Source organism: Haliotis rufescens, unplaced genomic scaffold (genome assembly GCF_023055435.1).
Source record: "Haliotis rufescens isolate VD_foot unplaced genomic scaffold, xgHalRufe1.0.p SCAF_1, whole genome shotgun sequence".
Classification (NCBI taxonomy): domain Eukaryota; kingdom Metazoa; phylum Mollusca; class Gastropoda; order Lepetellida; family Haliotidae; genus Haliotis; species Haliotis rufescens.
The window spans coordinates 11,159,414-11,175,543 of NW_025963779.1; the positions used below are offsets into that span (position 1 = coordinate 11,159,414).

General features: G+C 42.8%; 3 protein-coding genes across 3 annotated transcripts; all 3 read right to left on the reverse strand.

Annotated features, from left to right (window-relative positions):
• Positions 1-46: 46 nt before the first annotated feature.
• On the reverse strand, positions 47-2,607 carry LOC124150308 (G-protein coupled receptor 84-like). Its single transcript, XM_046522290.2, has 2 exons — positions 2,562-2,607; positions 47-1,571 (listed from the first exon to the last, which is right to left on the reverse strand). The coding sequence occupies exon 2, from the start codon at positions 1,552-1,554 to the stop codon at positions 280-282; it is 1,275 nt and encodes a 424-aa protein (XP_046378246.2). The 5' UTR covers positions 1,555-1,571; positions 2,562-2,607; the 3' UTR covers positions 47-279.
• Positions 2,608-5,445: 2,838 nt separating this feature from the next.
• Positions 5,446-12,215, reverse strand: LOC124147613 (bombesin receptor subtype-3-like). Its single transcript, XM_046518297.2, has 2 exons — positions 10,839-12,215; positions 5,446-7,046 (listed from the first exon to the last, which is right to left on the reverse strand). Exons 1-2 carry the CDS (start codon positions 10,901-10,903, stop codon positions 5,789-5,791), a joined length of 1,323 nt encoding a protein of 440 aa, XP_046374253.1. The 5' UTR covers positions 10,904-12,215; the 3' UTR covers positions 5,446-5,788.
• A 26-nt stretch (positions 12,216-12,241) lies between these two features.
• LOC124147625 (G-protein coupled receptor 84-like) lies at positions 12,242-14,894 on the reverse strand. The gene is made up of 2 exons (XM_046518306.2): positions 14,820-14,894; positions 12,242-13,829 (listed from the first exon to the last, which is right to left on the reverse strand). Exon 2 carries the CDS (start codon positions 13,802-13,804, stop codon positions 12,545-12,547), a length of 1,260 nt encoding a protein of 419 aa, XP_046374262.2. The 5' UTR covers positions 13,805-13,829; positions 14,820-14,894; the 3' UTR covers positions 12,242-12,544.
• Between the last annotated feature and the right edge of the window lie 1,236 nt (positions 14,895-16,130).

Genomic DNA, 16,130 nt, shown 5'->3' on the forward strand with positions numbered 1-16,130 from the left:
CGCTCACTCTCTCACTCACTCACTCACTCACTCACTCACTCACTCACTAACCCACTAACTCACTCACATCAAGCAAGCATCTTCATTAAAGCGAAATGCTGTTAAAAACTTAACACACTACATAAAGACAAGTCAATTCTAATAAGAAACTGTTATATTCTTGTAAGATATGTGGAGTAAAGTAAGTAAAGAGGAGAGTGAAAACAATCACCTTGTTTCAAGTTCTAAATCTGTTCCGGATGCCATATCTCCTGCATACTAACATGCAGTTTGTCACCATTACCTTTTACAAATCAGTCCGAGTTCGCTGCGGAACTGCTTATTAAGAAAGCTGTAGATTATGGGGTTGGCAGCGATCTGGAGGTGATAGGACTTCTCAAAGATCGAGAAAAATGTGTACTTCATGGCCAGGAGTTCGTAGTTATCTGGGTCTTTCGACATCATAGTTGTCACGATGAAATAGGGAACGCAACTAAGGACGTACACCATCGTTACCAGAAATAACGTCAACGTCATCTTTCGGACAGCTTGATCTTGTGGCGTCACTCTGACGTCACCTCCGGTTCCGGCAGACATTGGCAGCGATGAATTTGTGTTGGGTGAATCTTTATGGCCGAATCTGTGTGTGCTGTCTGAGTTAAGTGCTGAGTTAATTTCCATAACAGAAGTCGAAGATGCAGTTATTTGTGCGCTCTCTGAAGGAGAAGGTGAAGGAACAGAGTGTGAGGTTAAATCATGGCTGGATGCTGGGGTTTCTTGACTTCGATATGTATCTTGAGTCGACTTCAATTTTAGGCATCCTTCGACTTGACACGCGCACTGATTTTGCTTCCTATACTCTGAGGGACCAGCACTGCCTTCAACACGACTTGAGGGTTTCAAGGTCTGTCTGTACTTCATCTGTTGATATACTCGGCACCAGATACAGGAATACAGGACACCAAGGGAGATAACCAATCCGAATAACATGATCATCCAAAAGCCAGTGTACGCCTTATAATAGTCCTCTCTGTCTCGTAGGGGCCGACAAATGGTAATATTCACATTATATCGTGTCACGGGTTTTGGCCCGTAAATCAGTGGAGCCGGAATCATGAGCACGAGCAACACAACACAAAGTATTCCACAAGCCAGTTTTGCTGTATATTGCGTCATCTGTTTTCGGAAGGGTCGACACACCTTCTTGTATCTGTCAACGGCCACTAAGATTAAAACCTGGCCAGACGCAGTGCTGAAATAAGTCACACTCGTTATCATGAACCTACACGCCCCGGATCTCCCAAACGTTACAAAGTTTCTCATTTGAAATATCTGTACTGGACAACACATTAGGGCGTTAAGAATATCCAGAAGGGCTACCACAAGAATGAAACACCTAGTTGTGCTCGGCTTGAACTTCTTTAGGTATACGTAAAAAACAACAGAATTGCCCACAAAGCCCACGACCATCATGACCGATACGTACACAGTAGCAGGGAGGTATCGGCGGTTGTAGGTGTCATTGTACTGTTGAAGGGTGAGGTTGACGCCAGTCGCCATATCTCCATATGCCATATGTGTGCGACCCGCAGCTGAAATAAGAAAGTAATGTTCTAGGACATTTTTTAGTGACATGAATGTGCATTACAACATAGAAAATGCCCAGGTAATAATGTCATCGAAATGTCAACATACAAGACAAACGGATTTCGTGTATGGCATATTTGCCATATTTGAAAACATATTTGTGGCCATTGCTTTCTGTTTTAAAGAAGTTTGGTGTTCAATCTATTTTGCAACACTACAAACTACGATTATAATGAACTCAAAGGGACCACAAATTTCAGTTCGTTATAACCGTAGTTATAAGCATATATACAGCAAATGGACGTGATCAAAACACATTAACAATCGTTATATCCGTCAATTCGTTATAAGCGTGTTCGTTATAAACGTAGTTTACTGTATTTGTGTTTTGCCCATGCTCTTTATTCTCTTAATGTGGATATCTGGCTCTGCAATTTCTTCTCTGAAACTAGGTTTTAGTCCTCACTATTATTCAGAACGTATTTGAATATCAATTCAGAACATATTAGTATCAATGATGCATAAACTTTAAGTGGCTGTGTTTTTATTTACCTTTCAACGATCGACTACATACCCAGGTGAGCTACAGCGCTGTGAAATTACGAAACTGCGATGTATCATCAAGGACGAAGTTGTAAAAAATCAGAAAAGAGAAAACTGCACTTTTGCCTACACCTGAATACTGTGTATGAGTGAGTGTCTTAGTTGAGAGACTGGTTTAGAGCCGCTTTGAACAGTATATCACGGTGTGTCCAGAAATCCAGAGTTGATGCAAGTATGAGACGTATACAACTTTGGGGAAACCAATGGCAGGCATAAGGAACGCAGCTCTGCATAGCGTATCGCGGTGCCTTCAACAACTAAGCTATCAACGACGCTCCCCTCCCCACACCCGCACCCCCTACTGATTTGCAATGGCTAAAACATTGATTACGATACGATATAGACCATGAAAAATACATAGCTCACAACTGAACGTCGTAAGCATTACTTACCTCAAGTTGCGTTAGTATAAAGCAACCTTCAGCTACTGATGTATACCTCTATAGGTTACAATAACAAATTGGTTCCTAGATATGAGGAAACAAATGCATCAACGTGATTGGGTAGATTATGTTTCCTCATGTCTCCCCACGCTGCAGCGTTTGTCCAAACCTATCTGGTGCAATCTCGCCTATCTGGTGCAATCTCGCCTATCTGGTGCAATCTCGCCTATCTGGTGCAATCTCGCCTATCTGGTGCAAAATCAGATCTAGGTTCTCGCTACCGCTGAACAATAATCTGGGGACATCTCATTACGGGTCCCTTCAGAACGACCTTATGTAATGTCCTCCTATGACTACTGATTTTAATTGGTGAAAATGAAAGTTCGTATGATGTTTTACATCCAATATGAAGTTGGTTGGTTGGTTTGTTGTTTAACGCCGCACTCAGCATCAATCTAGCTATAGGACGGCGGTTTGTAAATAATCGAGGCCTGACTAGACAATCCAGTGATTGATATCATGAGCATCGATCCACACAATTGGGATCGATGACATGCATCAACCAAGTCAGCGAATCTGACCACCCGATCCCATTAGTCGCCTCTGACAAGCATAGTCGCCTTTTATGGCAAGCATGGGTTGCTGAAGACCTATTCTACCCCGGATCTTCACGGTTGCAATAGGAAGAAATGGCTTTGAAGTGAATACTAAATATCAACTAAATGTTCAACTAGCATTCATAATTGGGAATATAAGTGAACACCTTGCTACTTTTTTTAAGTTAGTTACTGGAGTTTGGAGGAAATCACACGTCGACGTGATTGGGCACATTGTGCTTCCAAGCATGATCGTGATTCTCTCAAGCAATGTCTCCCCACGCTGCAGCGTTTGTCCAAACTATCTGGTGTGACGTTTTTTACTCACGTTCTTTCTGACTGTTGTGAAAATCTAGCAGGCGGCCCAATTTTGAAAAGTAAAATTCCACTGCATGTATTTTTAAAGCCTTCTGTTCTAATTTCTAATAAAGTTTCTGTAGACAACGAACAAGTATATTGCTGTGTATTAGTGCTAACATATTGAAATTGGAAAATCTCTAAGAGGCGAAAATTGAATGCCGACACGACTGACATGTGTGATGGTACAGATGAACAAATGCCAATATTATCAATGACACACGTGTCTCTCAAGATGAAGCTGATTCAGGTGAGATTAGATTAACACTATGGGCATCAAATGTCCACATATTGCCCTATCATTAATAATATCGGTAAACATGTTTACTTTTTTGTTTTTTTATTGCGTCGTTTGAGTTTAGATTTTAAATTGTAGCTAAATTTCCAATTATAATGAGTCATCAAGATAATATTTGGAGAATGTGAGGTTGTACTGAAAAGGGGATGTGACACAGGCATTATTAATATTACATGCATTGTCCTCCTATGAATACAGAGTTTATTTGGTTAAAATGAAAGTTCGTATGATGTTTTACATCCAATAGGAAGCAATAGCTTTGAGTGAGTGAGTGAGTGAGTGAGTGAGTATGGTTTTACGCCGCCTTTAGCAATATTCCAGCAATATCACGGCGGGGGACACCCGAAATGGGTAATGGCTTTGAATTGAATGCTGAATATTGATATGTTCAACCAGTATTCATAATTGTGAATACCTTACTACTTTATTGAAGTTAGTTACTGGGGTTAGGAGGAAATCACACGTCGACGTGATTGGGCACATTGTGATTCCTGCATAAACATGTTGCCCTCAGGCAATTTCTTTGAAAACCTTTTATGTTTGACCTGTTTTCCTCCTGCCTTTCATGTACTGATCGGTATTTAACATCCGGGGCGGTGACGAACTGGGCATCATGCTTCAGTAAGATAGTTTCAGTAGTTGTAATTAACATCTTAATGTGTGGAAAAGCCCAAAGTGATGCAGGACTGTGACGTCAAATAAATTGCCAATCCGGTTTAAAGGTTACCAGTCAGTTGGTTTTGTTTATATTTTTACACGAGATTGATCATGTGACTTTTTCAAAGCTTTTGTTAACATGCAGAATAAAATTGAGCCAGTCGGCGATGAGCTTAATCGTGAAAGTAGATAGCAATGTCAAGTATTATCCGCTGAGCATGCTTTGTTGGTCTACGTGGAATACTTTTTGCAAGTTTTCTTGGAAGGTCTCTCCGGCGGATATTTTAAACACCGGCTTAAGCCGGGTTCGCCGTGTCCGTATCCTTGACATGCATCCGTATATCCGTCGTTATTTTTCAAACGCATCCGTACGTAGCCCACGTTGCAGATGTACAAAAAAAAAAGTTTAAACAAAGAGAAGAGTGTGGGTACCCATTTTGATGATCAGCTAGTTAAGGAGCTAGAATTTGACGATATGTGTTTGATTCGTCACGCTAGGAACAGAGGGGGCATGAACTTTAGCATTTGTGAGTTAGATTTACCATCATACCATGTCTCCTATCATATAACTAATCAATATGGTTATCAGTGTGCCCGATTTGGTGCTTTTATCCACCTTGTAACAGTAATTTGGTTAAGCCCCTGACCAGTAAACAGTGAGCACATATAAACTTCCTGTGGCCCATGAAGCCACTCTACCACAACAGTTCTTACTTGGACCACGTGAAGATCCTGGTTAGTTGTGGCCTTCAGCATCCCATGCTGGTCGTAAAAGGCGACTAACGGGAGTGGATGATCAGGATCGATGACTTGGTTGATGCATGTCATGTTGTTCGTCTCTTCATAGAAAATATTGTGACAGAAAAATTATACTCCAACAAACACCAGAGGTCAGCGGTCAACCACATTTTCAAAATGTTTGTGTTTTAGGTGACGGCAATTAGAAAGTATCCTGGCTGAATTTCGCAAACATAACTTCAAAATAGGAACTGTTCTATAAGTATAGTAATGGTAAGCTTTCCCACACAAGACAAACATATGGCTTCCAAAGAGCGTTTTCTGACAAATCTGCTATCAAACAGCGATTCACTTGGTTGCAAATCGTTTCATAATCGCTCACGATGTATCAAATCATTGTTTTTTTGTGATAGGTGATAACCACACATATACATGTATTTGTCAGCTAATTGTCTTCAGTGTTTCCTCAACGGCTTACTAAGCAGTGTACATTGCGATAATGGCTTAATGTATCTTGGCTCTGATATCTCTTTTACCAGCCTGCCTATAGTTTTTACAATTCCGACATATTCTTCAGCTTTTGTCTCTATTCACCTATTCTTCCATAGCAGTGTCACTTCCCGGCGGAACCGATCATTACAGAAGCTGTAAATGATAGGATTGGAGACACTGTTGATGAAGTACGATCTCAGAAAAATATTGTTAGCTGCTATCCCAGCTCCTGGAAGGTGGTCAAACACGTGTTTGTTGACAGCCCTGGTTGCCATCAGACCCAGATGCGGGAGGAAACTCAGCACAAACACCAGGGTGATGAGGAACAGCATGAAGGTCGTCTTCTGACCTCTTGGACGTTGTGACGATGTGCTGGCGGGGAATTTGTTTCTTCCGCACTTGGAGGGCTGGCTGCTCGGTGGGGATACAGATGTTATGAGTTCAGGGGCGTCTGGACATGGATCTGTTATGCGTTCTGATGTAACTGTAGGAAGGTTGGAATCACTTCTCTCGGAACATGACAGGTTTGTTTCACCTGTAATTGGCGGATGTTGGACATCTGACGATGATGTATTGTTCTGAGTTGGTACCATTTCCTGTCTGTCATCCTTTTCCAGTTTTTGTTTAGTTTTATTGACGGCTTTCATTCGTCTCCGTTGCCGGGCAACCCGCCGCCATATTAGACCATAGAGTACAGAGAGACTGAGTGTTGAGGAGATGAAGATGAAAAACTGGACTCCATTGAAGATGAGAGGGTAGGGCGTCCTGATGTAGTCGTCTGACGTAGAGCAGTCTGAACCGTTAATATTGATGTCATCTGTTGCAACTACTCTAGAGCCATAGATGATAGCACCGGGCAATGACACGACGACACTCATGAGCGAACACACGGTAATCGTAACCTTTGCAATCAAAGGTGTCATCTGTTTTTTAACCGGTCGGCATATTTTCCTGAACCTGTCCACAACAATGGCTACTAGTATAGACGCTGAAGCATTAGCTGAGAACGTTACAAGGATTCGCAATATCTTACACAGTTTATACAGCCCAAATGTGTGGTGATGCCTTATATCTTTTATCTCAGTGGGAATGCAAATCATACACGTAATAAGGTCAAAGGTTGTCAATGCTACAATAAAGCATCGGGTGGAACTCTGTTTAAATTTCACAAGATACACATAGAAGACGAGGGAATTCCCCACGAATCCAACCAGCATCAAGATGGCAAGAAACAAGATGGCGGACAAGGCCTGTAGGGCGTATTTGTTGTCATAGTGACGAAGATATAGGTCAGGGTCGTTTTGAATGACACTGATGTTTACGTTGAGCCTCAACTCCACAGACATGTTTGGTGAACTGAATGAAAAAAAGAAAACGGTATTAAAGTACATTGAGAAATATGTAACGACAATATTATGTTTTTCAGGAGAGGTGAGTCGAAATTGGGTTTAAGCGTCAAAGATTATTTCACTTAAATAGCGATGTGCATGCACGGTGTGTGTGTGTTTGTGTGTGTGTGTGTGTGTGTGTGTGTGTGTGTGTGTGTGTGTGTGGCTGCTTGTACTAGTCCGGACTGATGCCGATTTATAGTGCTAACTCACTAAGATACCATGCCGCAGATTAACATGAATACCCCACTCTGACACAGTATACTGACTCCGAGCTGACCAGTTCTTCCTTTAGCCACTTAATGCCGATCGCGAGACAGGGTAACAACAAGTACAATTTCTTAAACGTCTTTTGGTATGACGCGGATGTATTGTGTAAGTAGAACTAATGTGTGGTGTAATCACCTTAACAAATAATAAACATTACACACATACATAAAAATTCAAAACAACAATAGAGTATTCTTAATTTAAGTCTTCACTTACCGATGGCTTCCCTTCCAAATGCTTCTATAAATTTATCCTAACGCATCGACAAGTGAAATAACCTTTGATGTGGTACAAGGATACATTTTCAAACAGGATAAACTTGACTGGGGCCGAAAGGATGTAGTATGCGATTGTTCTCAACTGGTTAATTATATTAACCAGTTGAGAACAATCGCATACATGTCATCTTGCCAGTGGACCTTCCCAGCACAAGCCTGCTGAAACAGCCTGGGAAGAGTTGATGGGGATTTACACTAGTGTGTCAAAACTTGTTGGAGAATGATATAATATGCAAAAGCTATTCGGTACTTATTTGAAAAGGAGAGGGGGCACGGGTGGCCCAGTCGGCGCGATTCGCTGTGCAGAGTTGCGTCCCTTGGGCACGCCAGAAACCTATGATTGTTGGTTCGAATCCCGGCTCGCCCCGATTATGTTTCTAGGTTTGTCAGCACCATGCCCGTGCTCGTGGGTTTCACCAAAGTAGTAAACGTCTGAGACCTGCATCACTTCGGTCTTTCCTCCCACATTAAGCTGACACGCAGTGATATAACTGGAATACTGTTAAAAAGTGCGTTAAATCAAACTCACTCACTCACTAAAAAAGTAAAGTTTGTACTGGATCATGAGAAATTATGTGTAGATATTGTGCTGCGCTGCGAATTATGTGTGCTCACGATCGGCATTTGCGGTTTGAAATTGTCACGGATTCTTTGTTACGCTGATGGGCTCCTGTACACGCCTGTCCTTCGTGTCGACATTGTTAAACCTACAGCTGCCATCCAGGACAATTTTCACTTAAAAACATCTACCTACGACCATTTGTCACCAAGGACAAGTTACACCTTGATAATTACCTATCAACAGGTGCCACCTAGACAATTACCTACCACCAGGTGCCACAAGGACAATTACCTACCACCACATGTCACCTAGCACAATGACACACCACCAGATGTCACCTAGCACAAATACCCCCACCAGGTTCCACCTAGACAATTACCTTCCACCAGGTGCCACCTAGACAATTACCTACCACCAGGTGCCACAAGGACAATTACCTACCACCAGACGTCACCTAGACAATTACCCGCCACCAGGTGCCACAAGGACAATTACCTACCACCAGATGTCACCTAGCACAATTACCTACCACCTTGTGCCACCTAGACAATTACCTACCACAAGGTTCCACCGAGACAATTATCTACCACCAGGTTCCACCTAGACAATTACCCACCACCTTGTTCCACCTAGACAATTACCCACCACCTTGTTCCACCTAGCACAATTACCCACCACCTTGTGCCACCTAGACAATTACCTACCACAAGGTTCCACCGAGACAATTATCTACCACCAGGTTCCACCTAGACAATAACCCACCACCAGGTGCCACCAAGACAATTACCCAACACCAGGTGCCACCTTGATCTTAACCCACCACCAGATGCCACCTAGACAATTACCTACCACCAGATTCAAACCTAGACAATTACCCACCACCAGGTGCCACCTAGACAATTACCTACCACCAGGTTCCACCTAGACAATTACCCACCACCAGGTTCCACCGAGACAATTACCCACCACCAGGTTCAAACCTAGACAATTATCTACCACCAGGTGCCACCTAGACAATTACCTACCACCAGGTGCCACCTAGACAATTACCTACCACCAGGTTCCACCGAGACAATTACCCACCACCAGGTGCCACCGAGACAATTACCCACCACCAGGTGCCACCTTGACAATTACCTACCACCAGATTCAAACCTAGACAATTACCTACCACCAGGTGCCACCTAGACAATTACCTACCACCAGGTGCCACCTAGACAATTACCTACCACCAGGTTCCACCGAGACAATTACCCACCACCAGGTGCCACCGACAATTACCCACCACCAGGTGCCACCTTGACAATTACCTACCACCAGATTCAAACCTAGACAATTACCTACCACCAGGTGCCACCTAGACAATTGCTTACCACCAGGTTCCACCTAGACAATAACCCACCACCAGGTGCCACCAAGACAATTACCCACCACCAGGTGCCACCTTGACCTTAACCCACCACCAGATGCCACCTAGACAATTACCTACCACCAGATTCAAACCTAGACGATTACCCACCAACAGGTGCCACCTAGACAATTACCCCCACCAGGTTCCACCTAGACAATTACCTTCCACCAGGTGCCACCTAGACAATTACCCGCCACCAGGTGCCACAAGGACAATTACCTACCACCAGATGTCACCTAGCACAATTACCCACCACCTTGTGCCACCTAGACAATTACCTACCACAAGGTTCCACCGAGACAATTATCTACCACCAGGTTCCACCTAGACAATAACCCACCACCAGGTGCCACCAAGACAATTACCCACCACCAGGTGCCACCTTTACCTTAACCCACCACCAGATGCCACCTAGACAATTAACTACCACCAGATTCAAACCTAGACAATAACCCACAACCAGGTGCCACCTAGACAATTACCTACCACCAGGTTCCACCTAGACAATTACCCACCACCAGGTTCCACCGAGACAATTACCCACCACCAGGTTCAAACCTAGACAATAACCTACCACCAGGTGCCACCTAGACAATTACCTACCACCAGGTGCCACCTAGACAATTACCTACCACCAGGTTCCACCGAGACAATTACCTACCACACAGGTGCCACCTAGACAATTACCCACCACCAGTTGCCACCTAGACCCTAACCCACCACCAGATGCCAGCTAGACAATTACCTTCCACCTTGTGCCACCTAGACAATTACCTACCACCAGGTGCCACCTTGACAATTGCTTACCACCAGGTTCCACCTAGACAGTTAACTATCATTATACGTCACCTGAGACAATTATCATCTACGCAATTACCCAACACCAGGTGTCAGTTAGACAAGAATACGAAGAAGGTTCAGCAAACTGATGCTAAGAGCGTTTTTAAAAGATAAATAATTCTGTATTTCAGAAACAAAAAGGTTGCCATGAAATTAAACTCGACAAGCTGACAAACAGCACACTACCACGACACGTTAAGCTTAAGGGTGTGCAAACTGTAGTATTACTTTTTAACTTTTACACAATTCTGTCAAGATAATCAAACCTGTGCATCGGACAAATGGAAATGTGAATAAAAACGACAAACCTCCTTCCTTCACGCTGACGTATTGACGTATCACGTATTTCATCGCAACAACGGATGCGTGTTCTCGTTTAATGGTGATTAGATATCTTACACATGCAGGAGGTGATCATATCCTATTCTCAACCCGGACATATCAGTACACGACTTCACTTTCATCCTGTCATCTCTTACTTCCGGTTCACCACACGGAGGGAAAACGCTACAATGGGACAATAATACTCAAGGAATACAAACGTTAGCACTGATGAAGTGGGACTTGTCCGATTACCACTGTGCAAAGTTAAACATAACACGCCAGGAGAATAATCAGTCTCGATTATGTGCCAAATCAGATTCTTCATGCATTAGAGGTAAAAGGAAAAGAGTGGTGAAAATTATTGAATGGATCTCTGAAAATCTGTGATGACCCCGACTGTTAAACTACGTGTGCCGTATTCTTCTAAAGACGTCTGATTGACTAAAACCAATATAATTTAATTTAATAAATTTAAATAAACGCTTGTATAACAGTAAATGAATGGTGAGATTAAGAAACCATACAAATAAAACCGTAATAAAACACAATGTTAATAATGAAGTCGAGCAGGAGACACTCACCCTTTCGTCAACGCCTGGTATCATCCCTTCTCCGATAGTAATGACACCGTCAGAAAACCGTGTCAGAATCCTCATCGAAACGTCGCTAAATATACTAACCCAAAAGTTATTATCCATGAAGTTGTATGTTTTCTCATGTTATGCGTATGAATCGGAATTGCCAAAATATTTTTTAAAAACTTGGCCACAGTGAGACCGCCTCATCTGTTTCATATTTAGATCAAGATTCAGAGCGACGCAAACTCTCCACGAGACTGTATGACAAGAGAGAGGGATGACTTCAACTTTCCAATAGTCAACTTACCCTTTATGTTGAGCAATATTCCATCACTTCCAGTCTTTGGTGTACAATGGTCTTTGTACGAAGATTTCAGAGGGCGTCGTACGACTCATGCTTCAAAGTTGTTCGAACAAGGTAACGCAATGAATAGAGTAACGCTTTCAAAAGACATGTGAAGGTCTTTTCCAAATTCGATGCACCAGGAACCAAATTGATGTCCGATGCAATTCCCAATTTTGGCTTGCATCAGATTTGCTCAGGTGAATTCTTTTGGCTTGCCTTTGCATGTGTTTTTGACGGGTGCCACATGTGGGGCAGGATACGCTCACCTTTTTCGCGAGCACCTGGCATCAGCACTAATTGAAACTGATACACAGACACATTCGTATGATATAGTCGGAATCGTACAATCGACTGTCGTTTCTTATGACCATGGAGACCGTATGGTCGCTATTATTTGTATCCGTCATCGAACATAGAGCCCTATTCGCCATGGTCATAGGTATGTAAGCACCATACCCATGGTAGCCGAGTGGTTAAAGCGTACATCCCCCTTCGATTCCCCACATGGCTACAATGTGCGAAGTCAATCTCTGGTGTCCCCCGCCGTCATATTGCTTGAATATTGCTAAAAGGAACTATACGCGCGCGCTCGCTCACTCTCTCACTCACTCACTCACTCACTCACTAACCCACTAACTCACTCACATCAAGCAAGCATCTTCATTAAAGCGAAATGCTGTTAAAAACTTAACACACTACATAAAGACAAGTCAATTCTAATAAGAAACTGTTATATTCTTGTAAGATATGTGGAGTAAAGTAAGTAAAGAGAAGAGTGAAAACAATCACCTTGTTTCAAGTTCTAAATCTGTTCCGGATGCCATATCTCCTGCATACTAACATGCAGTTTGTCACCATTACCTTTTACAAATCAGTCCGAGTTCGCTGCGGAACTGCTTATTAAGAAAGCTGTAGATTATGGGGTTGGCAGCGATCTGGAGGTGATAGGACTTCTCAAAGATCGAGAAAAATGTGTACTTCATGGCCAGGAGTTCGTAGTTATCTGGGTCTTTCGACATCATAGTTGTCACGACGAAATAGGGAACGCAACTAAGGACGTACACCATCGTTACCAGAAATAACGTCAACGTCATCTTTCGGACAGCTTGATCTTGTGGCGTCACTCTGACGTCACCTCCGGTTCCGGCAGACATTGGCAGCGATGAATTTGTGTTGGGTGAATCTTTATGGCCGAATCTGTGTGTGCTGTCTGAGTTAAGTGCTGAGTTAATTTCCATAACAGAAGTCGAAGATGCAGTTATTTGTGCGCTCTCTGAAGGAGAAGGTGAAGGAACAGAGTGTGAGGTTAAATCATGGCTGGATGCTGGGGTTTCTTGACTTCGATATGTATCTTGAGTCGACTTCAATTTTAGGCATCCTTCGACTTGACACGCGCACTGATTTTGCTTCCCATGCTCTGAGGGACCAGCACTGCCTTCAACACGACTTGAGGGTTTCAAGGTCTGTCTGTACTTCATCTGTTGATATACTCGGCACCAGATACAGGAATACAGGACACCAAGGGAGATAACCAATCCGAATAACATGATCATCCAAAAGCCAGTGTACGCCTTATAATAGTCCTCTCTGTCTCGTAGGGGCCGACAAATGGTAATATTCACATTATATCGTGTCACGGGTTTTGGCCCGTAAATCAGTGGAGCCGGAATCATGAGCACGAGCAACACAACACAAAGTATTCCACAAGCCAGTTTTGCTGTATATTGCGTCATCTGTTTTCGGAAGGGTCGACACACCTTCTTGTATCTGTCAACGGCCACTAAGATTAAAACCTGGCCAGACGCAGTGCTGAAATAAGTCACACTCGTTATCATGAACCTACACGCCCCGGATCTCCCAAACGTTACAAAGTTTCTCATTTGAAATATCTGTACTGGACAACACATTAGGGCGTTAAGAATATCCAGAAGGGCTACCACAAGAATGAAACACCTAGTTGTGCTCGGCTTGAACTTCTTTAGGTATACGTAAAAAACAACAGAATTGCCCACAAAGCCAACGACCATCATGACCGATACGTACACAGTAGCAGGGAGGTATCGGCGGTTGTAGGTGTCATTGTACTGTTGAAGAGTGAGGTTGACGCCAGTCGCCATATCTCCATATGTGTGCGACCCGCAGCTGAAATAAGAAAGTAATGTTCTAGGACATTTTTTAGTGACATGAATGTGCATTACAACATAGAAAATGCCCAGGTAATAATGTCATCGAAATGTCAACATACAAGACAAACGGATTTCGTGTATGGCATATTTGCCATATTTGAAAACATATTTGTGGCCATTGCTTTCTGTTTTAAAGAAGTTTGGTGTTCAATCTATTTTGCAACACTACAAACTACGATTATAATGAACTCAAAGGGACCACAAATTTCAGTTCGTTATAACCGTAGTTATAAGCATATATACAGCAAATGGACGTGATCAAAACACATTAACAATCGTTATATCCGTCAATTCGTTATAAGCGTGTTCGTTATAAACGTAGTTTACTGTATTTGTGTTTTGCCCATGCTCTTTATTCTCTTAATGTGGATATCTGGCTCTGCAATTTCTTCTCTGAAACTAGGTTTTAGTCCTCACTATTATTCAGAACGTATTTGAATATCAATTCAGAACATATTAGTATCAATGATGCATAAACTTTAAGTGGCTGTGTTTTTATTTACCTTTCAACGATCGACTACATACCCAGGTGAGCTACAGCGCTGTGAAATTACGAAACTGCGATGTATCATCAAGGACGAAGTTGTAAAAAATCAGAAAAGAGAAAACTGCACTTTTGCCTACACCTGAATACTGTGTATGAGTGAGTGTCTTAGTTGAGAGACTGGTTTAGAGCCGCTTTGAACAGTATATCACGGTGTGTCCAGAAATCCAGAGTTGATGCAAGTATGAGACGTATACAACTTTGGGGAAACCAATGGCAGGCATAAGGAACGCAGCTCTGCATAGCGTATCGCGGTGCCTTCAACAACTAAGCTATCAACGACGCTCCCCTCCCCACACCCGCACCCCCTACTGATTTGCAATGGCTAAAACATTGATTACGATACGATATAGACCATGAAAAATACATAGCTCACAACTGAACGTCGTAAGCATTACTTACCTCAAGTTGCGTTAGTATAAAGCAACCTTCAGCTACTGATGTATACCTCTATAGGTTACAATAACAAATTGGTTCCTAGATATGAGGAAACAAATGCATCAACGTGATTGGGTAGATTATGTTTCCTCATGTCTCCCCACGCTGCAGCGTTTGTCCAAACCTATCTGGTGCAATCTCGCCTATCTGGTGCAATCTCGCCTATCTGGTGCAATCTCGCCTATCTGGTGCAATCTCGCCTATCTGGTGCAAAATCAGATCTAGGTTCTCGCTACCGCTGAACAATAATCTGGGGACATCTCATTACGGGTCCCTTCAGAACGACCTTATGTAATGTCCTCCTATGACTACTGATTTTAATTGGTGAAAATGAAAGTTCGTATGATGTTTTACATCCAATATGAAGTTGGTTGGTTGGTTTGTTGTTTAACGCCGCACTCAGCATCAATCTAGCTATAGGACGGCGGTTTGTAAATAATCGAGGCCTGACTAGACAATCCAGTGATTGATATCATGAGCATCGATCCACACAATTGGGATCGATGACATGCATCAACCAAGTCAGCGAATCTGACCACCCGATCCCATTAGTCGCCTCTGACAAGCATAGTCGCCTTTTATGGCAAGCATGGGTTGCTGAAGACCTATTCTACCCCGGATCTTCACGGTTGCAATAGGAAGAAATGGCTTTGAAGTGAATACTAAATATCAACTAAATGTTCAACTAGCATTCATAATTGGGAATATAAGTGAACACCTTGCTACTTTTTTTAAGTTAGTTACTGGAGTTTGGAGGAAATCACACGTCGACGTGATTGGGCACATTGTGCTTCCAAGCATGATCGTGATTCTCTCAAGCAATTTCTTTCAAAACCTATCATGCCTGACCTGTTTTCCTCCTGCCTTTCGTGTACTGACCGGTATTTAACATCCGGGGTGGTGATGAACTGGGCATCATGCTTCAGTAAGAGAGGAAATCAAAGTCACTCTTTGTATTTGATTGTGGCTTTACATTAAACATGTTTAATGTTACAATAGTTTGGGGGCTAGAGAGTATAAGGATAAGAATGGACCGGGTGGCCAGCAAAGTTACATGGCTGGTTGTGTGTCATCGGACCTCGAAGGCGTTGAATGTTGCTCGTGATATCAGTCACTGGTTTGGTCGGGGCCCGATTATTTACAGGCCGCCGTCATATAGCTGCACTATTTCTGTATGAGGCGTTAAAAAAACAACCTGTATCATTAATGAAACTGAATAGGCTGAAATTTTACAACACAAACGTTGAGAGACAAGTGGAACTGTCTGGGACAACA

Excerpts from the sequence above, each read along its gene's own strand:
- LOC124150308 (XM_046522290.2), bottom strand. The coding sequence starts at position 1,554 with ATGGCATATGGAGATATGGCGACTGGCGTCAACCTCACCCTTCAACAG.
- LOC124147613 (XM_046518297.2), bottom strand. The coding sequence starts at position 10,903 with ATGAAAGTGAAGTCGTGTACTGATATGTCCGGGTTGAGAATAGGATAT. Across the intron at positions 7,047-10,838 it reads TATGATCACCTCCTGCATGT|TTCACCAAACATGTCTGTGG; the intron begins GTAAGATATCTA and ends TTTTTCATTCAG.
- LOC124147625 (XM_046518306.2), bottom strand. The coding sequence starts at position 13,804 with ATGGCGACTGGCGTCAACCTCACTCTTCAACAGTACAATGACACCTAC.